General features: G+C 42.7%; 1 protein-coding gene across 1 annotated transcript; it reads right to left on the minus strand.

The window, feature by feature from the left end:
• Nucleotides 1-635: 635 nt before the first annotated feature.
• On the minus strand, nt 636-5900 carry LOC120426996 (serine/threonine-protein kinase RIO2-like). The gene is given in 3 exon segments (XM_039591814.2): nt 636-3319; nt 3321-3500; nt 5481-5900. Coding segments are annotated over 3 exon segments (879 nt in total). The 5' UTR covers nt 5853-5900; the 3' UTR covers nt 636-2992.
• Between the last annotated feature and the right edge of the window lie 6422 nt (nt 5901-12322).

Raw genomic sequence — 12322 nt, forward strand, 5'->3', positions numbered from 1 at the left:
CGAAATCCCGTGAAATGTTATGTTTGTGTGAAAATGTTAAGATTTTTCTCAAAATAATTAATCAAACTCAAAAAGGAATAAAAATAATCTTATGAACTACTGTAGAATTAAGCGAGGTAATATCTTGGTTTAATAGAGCACCGGATTCGAGTGATAGAAATGACAGTTCTCCCATAAGTAGAGTTAGTGAAATTTCACGATTTCGCGGACAGCGTGAAATTCGCGAAATTTGGCTTTTTCCGCGAAATCCCGTGAAATTTTATGTTCAATTACTATATTATATATATAGGGTTAGTGAATTTTGACGATTCCGCGATTCCGGATTCTTGAAATTTATTAATTTTCTCAAATCACTTTTTTGCCAAATGACTTCATAATAAATATTTCAACCATAAAGACTATTTAAGTAAATTTTATTAGTCTTCGTTTGATAAGCTTGATATGAACCATTTAAAGAATTATTAAAATTTTCAGTTTCTATAGAAACTAACTAAATTTTCTAATATTTTAATTCGCTGTAGTACAAATTTTACTGCTATTTTATTCAAAATGTATGATTTCAAAAGAAATTAAAAAAATCAAGCTTTGTTTTATTTAAAATAAAATGAAGAGTATTTTTAATCTTTGAAATCACCTTTTTAAAACATTTCAGATTTTCTTCTGAGTCCTGTTTTATTATAAAAATATTTTATTATTTGTGTGAATAATTCCCTTGAAAGTTAAAAAATACATTTTTTTTTCTTCAAAACTACGGGAACTATTGATATATTTTTTTATTCATCCCCTGAATTACTGTCTTCGTAGTTATTTACAACAAGGTTTGACTATTTTTACAGTCAGATTCTTGCAGGATTGGGTCCGTAAGTTTGACAAATTTGGAATAAGAAGACAACAGCTTCCTTGGATGCTGTGCACCCTTAAAATATAATATAATAAAAATTTCGATTTCGTAACAATTTATAATATTTCTGCCTATGGATTTTAAATTTAGTTTTTTAAAAAGAGAGATGAAAACCTTAAAAATTATTTTGAATTGTCTAAATGTTGAAGAAAATTTAAAATATTTTTCATATTTTGGATGGTCAAGATTGTTGAATCTTGCTTTGATATGAAATTCAATAAAATTTAAACTGATAAAACAGAAGCAAATCAGCGAAAACTTTTAAACCTGTTGTAGTTGGATATTAAAAATGCAATCCAATAAATGAGAATACGCATGCCTTACATTTAGTTTTTTATATAATTAGGAGACTTTTTTTGTCACGTTCACGTCAGTTTATTGAAGAATAATATATAGTAAAGCATAAAAAGTAGTTTCTGTGATTTAAACATAAGATTTTCAGATTTATTTTAACATTTTTCACGCTCCGCGAAATTTGCGTGAAATTGGGTGTTTTGAAATTGAGGTCCCCGTGAAATTTGCTATTTTCGAGCGTGAAAAATCACTAAGCCTAATGGTTATGAATTTGAAATATGCCAGCGCATATAAAATGTATGTACTCGGCATATGAGAAGTATATGCAATGCTCATAGCATGTATAAGCAGTTTTCATAATTTACAAGTGAATTTTCATTTGATTCCCAATTGTTCTACTTGTAATAATTATTAGTTAATCCTGATGTGGTAAAACTACTCCATTATTAGAAAATTTCAAACAATTTGTTTTTTTGTCCATAACTTTTATTCAAGCATATCAATGTTTTTGTTAATTTATTATATTAAAAATGATTTGCCCAGTTGTGACGTCTCGGAATCCACTTCAGCGATTTGTACTGGCCTTCTAGGCGCGTCCGGAGTGGAGCGGAGAACCTGGCCTGGCCATGCACCAATGAAACAGCTGCTGGTCGGTGTTGTCCGTAACTTGATTCCGGCTGTAGGTTGTGACCAGCAGGACGTCCCGCTCGCAATCGGCTAATAATTGTAAAAAAAGAGAAAAGAAATGAAATCAAGAAGATTTTAGAACCTGTTCAAACCTACCCGTGCACTATTGGACCACCTATTTCGTCCGCTTGGCCGTCACTGGTTCTGGAGAGCTTTGAGCGTGACCATGCCTCCGTGTTCACGATCCGGCCACTGTTGTCCTGTCCATTCCCGATCGAGTTGTACTGCTGCTCATCCACGGCTTTCAACCGCTCGATCCTCGACCTTTTGCGTCGCAAAGTTTCACGTCTCCCGCGTTCAGCCGCAACGCGTTCTCAACTCCGTCAATTAAACCGTCTCGGGCTATCCGTCTGCAGCTCCGGACACATGTGAATGCACAAAATGGCGTAGCACTTTTTGATGGTATCGACCTTTGCCAGGGAAGTGGCCACCGTCGAACCGGGCTGACTAACGTAACTTGGAAACGACCAAAAAAGTCCGGCTGATAGTTTTTCGGTCCTCAGCCCGGTTCTGATGCAGCTCCATAATGTTGAACTACCCGTCATCTTCCGGCTTCTCGAGAAACAGTTTGGCCTCATGGAAGAGACGCTCGAACCGAGCATCGCTGCTGTAAATTAACCCTTGGGGAACCACCTGGAATTAAAAGCGGAAGCACACCTCGAATAAAACCCTTTTCGTTAAACCTCAGCTGGACGTCACTTACAATCAGAATCGAGATCAGAATCTTTATCGTACGGTTCCATGCCGGAGTTTTGCATCTCCATGGACCAGCCGGATCAGGTTGCAGGAACTTATCTTAAAGAAAATCACAATTTATTTGAAGGCAAAACTTGGAGCAACGCTGTTTTTTTCTATTCTTCGCCATCATGTTTTGCAAAATTCGTTTATGCCACACATTCGAGGCCCGTTCATAAATGTTGTGAACATTGCATATAAGTTTCATGTGTAGAATCATACTGCAAAAATCTATAGCATATCGCACATACCATTTATATGCGATGCTCACGAAGTGTACTTGCGAGAACAATATTGTCTTTATTCCACCAAACCGAAGTGCGCAACAGATCTGTTCCGCAAAAAAATCTGTTGCGCAGTCTCTCTGTCGAACTGTCAAGATAAATTTGAGTATTCCCCTGTTAGCGTGTAGCCGATCTGATTTGACGTTTCTCGGGATTGTTTTGGTTGCTCGACTTTTGGATTTTCGGTACGTAAATAAGTTTCCTCCTTCCTCGGTACCTCCGTACCTCCCTCCTGATGATACTCCTTGTGCAGATCCTCCTCCATCTCCTGCGTAAATCCGTACCCAGAGCAGAGAACCTCCCGGTCCAGCTCATCCTCCCGCTCCAGATCGCTAAACTTGGGATGTTCTTCACTTTCATACCCAAATTTCTTCCGAAACAGATCCCGAACGCCCTGCACGTCCCGATCAAAGTACATACATCTCCGCGTTCGGATGCGATGTCGACACCATCTGGGGAAAATAGATCAAGATCGGCCGCTGGTCCTCCTCCGTGATCATCACGTTGAACTCGTTGGAATCTCCGTGAATAACTCCGCAATTCCCCAACCGCACAATCAAGTTCATCAAATCATCGTACAACTGCTCCACATTGCCCACCTCGGCCCACGGGGTTGGGCACAAGGTTGATCCGTAGCGCATTGGATCAACTACCGTAAATATTGGTAAATATTGGTAAATACAGGTAAATATGGTTGATCTGAGTACATGCACGACAACTGGAACGAAATTTTGTTCAGTGTGGATAATGACAGTTCAGAAATGTCACTTTTTAGTTTTCTTCATTTACAAACTGGCACTGCTCCACATTTATTTTTCTGGCTCGATTGAAATTTCCGGTGCTCTTCGAAGATTGGACCAGAATCGACAGCACCTGAGGCAAGAATCAAACGCGGTTAGTGTCGTAATTGATACAACCGCCGAGTACGAGGCCGAGTACGTCAAGGATTTTGGTGCTACCGAATCGAGTCTGAACTGCTAACTCCCGCGGCCTCGCCTAGTGTCACCTCGGCTTTCACGTTTGCCGGGAAACGACCGCAGCGGGCGAATGAATTTCAGTTACAAGAGTTCAGTGGAGCGTCACAGGAACATCAGAAAACCTAAAGGCTGTAACGGGCGGGGGTTGTCTAGAGGTTTTGCCAAGAACCAAGTCCACTTATATGCGCCAGGCCATTGACGGCCGCGGACCGGCAAGATCTAAATTCATTAAAGCCCGACCCGGCTGCTCAGGGCAGGTGGAAAAGCCACCGAGTCACCGTCAGCAACCGACACGTGTTATGAACCGAGATGGTAAAAGATTTCCCGACCCTTTCGGTCACCAGTTAATGTTAAAGTTAATGTTAAAGTTAAACCATTGCAACATTAACAAAAACTCGGCCTGCGACATCCGATGCCCCGACGCAACTTCCCGTTGTTTTGAGCAAAAGGAGATTCTGGTACGACGGATCTCGGTTGAATGTTTGTATCAAAAAATATAAATTTAACAACCTAAATGTTTACCCTTTTTCAATGATTTCAACAAGCTTCCTGCCCTGGCCACCGTGAACCGTATACACATTTCAAAACGCATGACCCCGTCAAAACTCACTAGTGCCGTTTGCGGTGGAACCGTACCTAACGTTTAAGGCGCAGCCGCAGGAGGGGGGACAAAGTGGGGGTTTTATTTTATGTTTTTCATTAAAAATAACAATCCAAAAAACAAAAAAAAAACTGAAAATACAAATATAAAAAACCGCGTGACACGTCCAGGTACAGCTGACGAAGATCGCGTTCCGGTCGGTCGTGTTGCACGTGTGGCACCGGTAAAAGTCGTGCATCGGAAAGGACGTGTGCGAACTGATCTTGTACAGAAATTACCTCCCGGATACGGCCTTCTCCACCTCGTCCTGTAAAATCGAAACAAATGATGAGTTGGGTTTCTCTGATCGGTTTTGCACTCAACTTACTTGGTTGTTGCCACGGGTGATCGGCTGGACACCACTGGCCAGACACAGGCCACCGAATTTGCTGTAAAAGATCTAGTTGAACTCTATCGTAGCGGTTACATTGTTAGTAATCTCGACGCCGGTAGCCAATCCGTCAAGCTCTTGGGTTGAAATCACATTCCAAGATGCAGATACCGCCGTCCCGACCGCAAAAGACCTTGTTCCGTTTGAGCATTGCGTTCGATTGCCTAGTCTTGGTCCACATGCAGGCCATAGCATTGTCAAAGATCTCGTTCTGTTTTAGCAGGCCCAGACCTCTGATTCTCACCAGAACTCCACCGTTTTGGCCACCCCAAATCTTGTTCCTGCGGATCGCCGGGTTGCTACCGGTACGGATTTGCACGTCCGAGTACAGGTGATTGACGATTGTCACAAAAGTACGAGCCAACTTGTTTACCAGAGTAGATGAAGATTGGTTATGTTATGAACTTTGTTTGTAAACAAACCGCAGCGCGCGCTTCTGAATTGACAACCACGGCTCGTGACCACACTGAAATAAATTTTATGAAGGAATCGCGTATCGCCGTAAATATGGATGCACATACGGATTAACATATGCGATATAAGCAATATATGTAAAGTGACCACCTCGTGCCTCGGCCACGTTCGTCAACGGGTACCCATCAACCAGCTCCATAATTACGCAGTGCCGGTTAAAGTCCACCGGACGCGGCACCGGAAACCCGCGATCGTACAACGCCTTCATGTACGCATACTCCCGCGTCGCCGAAATCCGCGACAAATACAACCAACTCATCTTGTGCCGCTTCCCGTGATAGTCCCGCTTCTCCTTCACGTTCCGGAAGCAAACCCGTCCCAACCGGTGCAACTTTAAGCATAACGGATTGCCCTCCTCATCCCCCACCGTGTAGATGTTACTCTCCTTGCCCACCCCAATCTGGTTCCCAAACCCGGCGACCGACCCGCGCAGCGTCAGCGACTTCAGCGCCAGGTAGTCGTAGCCCATGTTGGTCAACCGGTACCCGTCATCTACCGAAAAAAAAAAAAAAACAAATTAAACACAACTCCAACAACCTCCGGTGTTATCCGTGCGTAAAATCTTTCGAGTACTGTGGAACTTTCTTGCCGGAAAAAGGTTTGGAACAGAACCCGAAGAAATTCGGCTTGAATATTTTGCCATAATTGATGCGAATAATAAACATACGTCCTACCATACGTCTAAAAAAAGTTTATTTCGAGTATAAAAGTGATAAAATCACAATGAAGCATTCATTCGTCGAAAATGATCTTGCGTTTCACCAGGCTCACGCTGGATTCCCACAAAGAATCGATTATGTCTCCAACCGATTGCCCGCAGACCGTTTTCACGAAACACTCCTTCGGTCTGAGCTGGTTCTTGAAATTACGCTGAAATAACGCCTTCAAACGAGAAAAGGTCCTCGCCGCCTGGTCTGGTGATTTCCAGAACATGGGATCGATTTTGCGACGGTTCCCCTTCTACTTGAACTTCCTCTCCTTGATCATCCTTACTTCCGTTTCCGTCTTCGACGGAGTCGTCCTCAGTCGATTCGGCATCGACGCGTTCGTCTGCAAACGGATCATAATCAATGTCAACCGGATCCCGGAGGTATTCCGTCTCTTCATAATCATCGTACTCCATCTCCGACTGTTCCTCGGCACTGTCCATTCTGAAAATCAACGAAAATTTTGGTAATATTATCAAATTTAAGCTCGATTTATCAAAAACGCTAAAAAACGTACTCTTTCTAGGAAAAACGGTTCCAAATGTTTCAAAAATCACCTTTGTTTTGATGCGGTTGTTTTTTTTCGTGACAGATGACAACATAAAAATACTACACTCTAAACGGGATTCCATCAAATTCTTTCGCGAGTGTTAAGTGGTGGCCTTGGGAGATGCGCTCGTAATTTGATTTTTGTCTGTATTCACAATATTTTGCATCAATCAGAATTCACATAACTGAGTGCAATACGCATATGAAATCTATGAAGATTCTTATTCGAAATTATATGTGAAGCATATATGTTTCAAATTGACAACTTATAGTGTTTATTGCACTGTTTTCAGATTTAGTTATGTGCAGTCAGCATATAGAATCAATAATGATTTTAGTTTCAGTGTATAATTAAAAAGACAAATGCTCCGGATGGTTCCATTGCTGAAAGAAAAGGAATAGGCAAATGCTCCAGATGGTTCCATTGCAGAAATAAAAGGAATAGGATAAGGAAGGATATAAACATTTAATTCAAATTCAAATTCGGTTTTATTGGTGAATAATCAAGATACAATAAGTTCTTTTGAGATACAAAACAGAGTTTTGGTGTTCCTTTCAGCTGTGTCTTACATCATAATCCATTTTGGAACAGTTATTGCTTGTAAAGAGTAAGAGTAAGAAAAATTAAGAAAAAAAACTTACTAAACTTGCTAGGAAAATGGGATAGAAATAGAGAAAGCTTAAAAGTAGATCACAGTTTTTATCCTTTATAGATGTGCTTAATCATTAATTCCCCGAGGGCTAGAAATTGCTCCGCCTTGTTACGGCAGTTCCGAAACCGCGTCATCATCTCCCCCGCGAGAGCAAAGAACTCCGGCAGGGTAAAGAGATCATCGCCGGTGACTTCTTGCTGGGCCGCATTGCCGCTACCGGCAGCGACCACGCTGGCAAACGATCGCCCCCAGCCAAGAGGGAACGCTGAATTGACCGCTGGAATCGTTCGCTGGCCAGCTGCAGGAACGGCTGCACTCGTACTTCGTTGAGGAGGGTGGGACGCTGCTGCTTTCTTCTTCCTCTTTTCCTGCTCCTCGAGGTAGGACTTGTGGTAATTACCGGTATGGTTACCGCTGCAGTTCGCGCACTTTACGCGCGGCTTGGTTTGTTCTGCGTTTTCCCCCAAGTCCGCCTTTCGTGGCAGTGCGCACACCTCCGAGAGGTGTGACTCACCGCACTTCACGCAGCGGGGCTGGAGGTTGTAGTTCCGCGAGCCGTGGCCGAATTTCTGGCAACGGTGACATTGCGCTGCGTCCGTCGGATTTTTGGAGTAAAACCGCCAGTTTACCCAAAAACCGTCCAACGCCTTAGTCTGCCGTAGGTCTTGAATCTTGACGGTGCCGCGGTCGAAGTACAACAGGTACAGTGTGTGTGTACCTGTGACGGTTGTCTTCCGCGAGAGGACTATTATGTCTCGCGGCGTGAACCTTCGTGGTGAACGGACACTAGAGCTGCGGTATTTTTTACTACCTAAGCTCAGAGTTATTTCAAACAAAATTCACAGTCTTTTTAAAGACTACCTGAGTTACTTTCCAAAATTCTAAACAGTCTTTTCAAGACTAACCCCACCTGAAAATTTTGCTGTATTTTACCAACGAAGGCCATCTTTTTAAAGAAACTTTGCTTTGCAAAATGCGTCAAAACAAAGGTAAACGCAAATCTTCTGAAGATTGATCGTTACGTCGGTGAAGCGTTGAACGCTAAACCGGCTAAACGGGAAAACAGAAAAAGAAAACACCTCATCCGAGGTCTGATTCAGGATTCTGAAAGTGAGGTCAATTCCTCCAATTCCATTGACAAACGGTTTTCGTGTTTTAATCCTAAACTGTGGACAAGGATCCTTCACCTCGTACAGAGCCCTCTGCCGTCGGAAGAAACGAGTAAAGGCTCCGCCAATAGTAGTGACCTTCCCGTCTCCTAATTTGGCCCACTTCGAACGCAAACGAAGAATGCACGAAACATGCATTTTGAAGTTTTCGTTCCAGCTTGGTCGAAAGAGGAGAATTGTCGCTTGTTGACGGAATCTTTTACAAGATCACCAAACTTTTGTTGTTATTGAAAAACCACAAACACAATTTTCTACACGTATGAACCAAGAATGCTCGTCCATTCAAGGCGTCCTGAAAGGTCCATCCAACGACTTGTTCGGTGGATGAGATCAAAAACGAACTTAAGGGTGTAGCTTTGCTTTGGCCCCATCCCAATATACCAATGAAAAATAAATCAAACGGGAATATTTCTCGCTTTGGTTTGACTTCACAATTTTATCTGATTCATTTCAACAGAAATGAAATCAACAATTTGAAACTTTTGGACAAAGTACAGTTTTTGTTCCATGTAAGGGTAAAGTGGGAGCATTTTAAGAAACATGGCGGTAATGGCCAGAATCTGACCCAGTGCCGGCGTTGCCAGGCATTCGGTCACGGTACTGATCATTGCGCCATGGTTCCAAAATGCATGGTTTGCGGGGATTCTTCTCACGACAAGGACAATTGTCCCGTGAAAGAAGTCACCCAATTTAAATGTGCAAATTGTGGTGGAAATCACAAATCTAATTTCTGGGATTGCCCCATCAGAAAAAAGGTTTTGGATTCTCGTGCTAAGCATCAGCCGAAATCCAAACGGTGATCTTGCGTTTCACCAGGCTCACGCTGGATTCCCACAAAGAATCGATTATATCTCCAACCGATTGCCCGCAGACCGTTTTCACGAAACACTCCTTCGGTCTGAGCTGGTTCTTGAAATTACGCTGAAATAACGCCTTCAAACGAGAAAAGGTCCTCGCCGCCTGGTCTGGTGATTTCCAGAACATGGGATCGATTTTGCGACGGTTCCCCTTCTACTTGAACTTCCTCTCCTTGATCATCCTTACTTCCGTTTCCGTCTTCGACGGAGTCGTCCTCAGTCGATTCGGCATCGACGCGTTCGTCTGCAAACGGATCATAATCAATGTCAACCGGATCCCGGAGGTATTCCGCCTCTTCATAATCATCGTACTCCATCTCCGACTGTTCCTCGGCACTGTCCTTTCTGAAAATCAACGGAAATTGTGGTATTATTATCAAATTTAAGCTCGATTTATCAAAAACGCTCAAAAACGTACTCTTTCTAGGAAAAACGGTTCCAAATGTTTCAAAAGTCACCTTTGTTTTGATGCGGTTGTTTTTTTTCGTGAAAGATGACAACATAAAAATACTACACTCTAAACGGGATTCCATCAAATTCTTTCGCGAGTGTTAAGTGGTGGCCTTGGGAGATGCGCTCGTAATTTGATTTTTGTCTGTATTCACAATATTTTGCATCAATCAGAATTCACATAACTGAGTGCAATACGCATATGAAATCTATGAAGATTCTTATTCAAAATTATATGTGAAGCATATATGTTTCAAATTGACAACTTATAGTGTTTATTGCACTGTTTTCAGATTTAGTTATGTGCAGTCAGCATATAGAATCAATAATGATTTTAGTTTCAGTGTATAATTAAAAAGACAAATGCTCCGGATGGTTCCATTGCTGAAAGAAAAGGAATAGGCAAATGCTCCAGATGGTTCCATTGCAGAAATAAAAGGAATAGGATAAGGAAGGATATAAACATTTAATTCAAATTCAAATTCGGTTTTATTGGTGAATAATCAAGATACAATAAGTTCTTTTGAGATACAAAACAGAGTTTTGGTGTTCCTTTCAGCTGTGTCTTACATCATAATCCATTTTGGAACAGTTATTGCTTGTAAAGAGTAAGAGTAAGAAAAATTAAGAAAAAAAAACTTACTAAACTTGCTAGGAAAAGGGGATAGAAATAGAGAAAGCTTAAAAGTAGATCACAGTTTTTATCCTTTATAGATGTGCTTAATCATTAATTCCCCGAGGGCTAGAAATTGCTCCGCCTTGTTACGGCAGTTCCGAAACCGCGTCATCATCTCCCCCGCGAGAGCAAAGAACTCCGGCAGGGTAAAGAGATCATCGCCGGTGACTTCTTGCTGGGCCGCATTGCCGCTACCGGCAGCGACCACGCTGGCAAACGATCGCCCCCAGCCAGGAGGGAACGCTGAATTGACCGCTGGAATCGTTCGCTGGCCAGCTGCAGGAACGGCTGCACTCGTACTTCGTTGAGGAGGGTGGGACGCTGCTGCTTTCTTCTTCCTCTTTTCCTGCTCCTCGAGGTAGGACTTGTGGTAATTACCGGTATGGTTACCGCTGCAGTTCGCGCACTTTACGCGCGGCTTGGTTTGTTCTGCGTTTTCCCCCAAGTCCGCCTTTCGTGGCAGTGCGCACACCTCCGAGAGGTGTGACTCACCGCACTTCACGCAGCGGGGCTGGAGGTTGTAGTTCCGCGAGCCGTGGCCGAATTTCTGGCAACGGTGACATTGCGCTGCGTCCGTCGGATTTTTGGAGTAAAACCGCCAGTTTACCCAAAAACCGTCCAACGCCTTAGTCTGCCGTAGGTCTTGAATCTTGACGGTGCCGCGGTCGAAGTACAACAGGTACAGTGTGTGTGTACCTGTGACGGTTGTCTTCCGCGAGAGGACTATTATGTCTCGCGGCGTGAACCTTCGTGGTGAACGGACACTAGAGCTGCGGTATTTTTTACTACCTAAGCTCAGAGTTATTTCAAACAAAATTCACAGTCTTTTTAAAGACTACCTGAGTTACTTTCCAAAATTCTAAACAGTCTTTTCAAGACTAACCCCACCTGAAATTTTGCTGTATTTTACCAACGAAGCCATCTTTTTAAGAGAACTTTGCTTGCAAAATGCGTCAAAACAAAGGTAAACGCAAATCTTCTGAAGATTTGATCGTTACGTCGGTGAAGCGTTTGAACGCTAAACCGGCTAACGGAAACAGAAAAAGAAAACAGCCTCATCCGAGGTCTGATTCTGATTCTGAAAGTGAGGTCAATCCTCCAATTCCATTGACAAACGGTTTCGGTGTTTTATCCGAAACTGTGGACAAGGATCCTTCTCCTCGTACTGAGCCTTCTGCCGTCGAGAAACGAGTAAAGGCTCCGCCAATTGTAGTGACTTCCGTCTCCGATTTGGCCAGCTTTCGAACGCAACTGAAGAATTGCAAGGAAACTTGCAATTTGAAGGTTTCGTTCCAGCTTGGTCGAAGAGGAGAATGTCGCTTGTTGACGGAATCTTTACAAGATCACCAAACTTTTGTTGGTTATTTGAAAAACCACAAACACAATTTCTACACGTATGAGACCAAGAATGCTCGTCCATTCAAGGCGGTCCTGAAAGGTCTCTCCAACGACTTGTCGGTGGATGAGATCAAAAACGAACTTAAGGTGTTGCTTGGCTTTGCCCCATCCCAAGTAATACCAATGAAGAAAAAATCAAACGGGAATATTTCTCGCTTTGGTTTGACTTCACAATTTTATCTGATTCATTTCAACAGAAATGAAATCAACAATTTGAAACTTTTGGACAAAGTACAGTTTTTGTTCCATGTAAGGGTAAAGTGGGAGCATTTTAAGAAACATGGCGGTAATGGCCAGAATCTGACCCAGTGCCGGCGTTGCCAGGCATTCGGTCACGGTACTGATCATTGCGCCATGGTTCCAAAATGCATGGTTTGCGGGGATTCTTCTCACGACAAGGACAATTGTCCCGTGAAAGAAGTCACCCAATTTAAATGTGCAAATTGTGGTGGAAATCACAAATCTAATTTCTGGGATTGC

This window comes from Culex pipiens, chromosome 1 (genome assembly GCF_016801865.2).
Source record: "Culex pipiens pallens isolate TS chromosome 1, TS_CPP_V2, whole genome shotgun sequence".
NCBI classification, from domain to species: domain Eukaryota; kingdom Metazoa; phylum Arthropoda; class Insecta; order Diptera; family Culicidae; genus Culex; species Culex pipiens.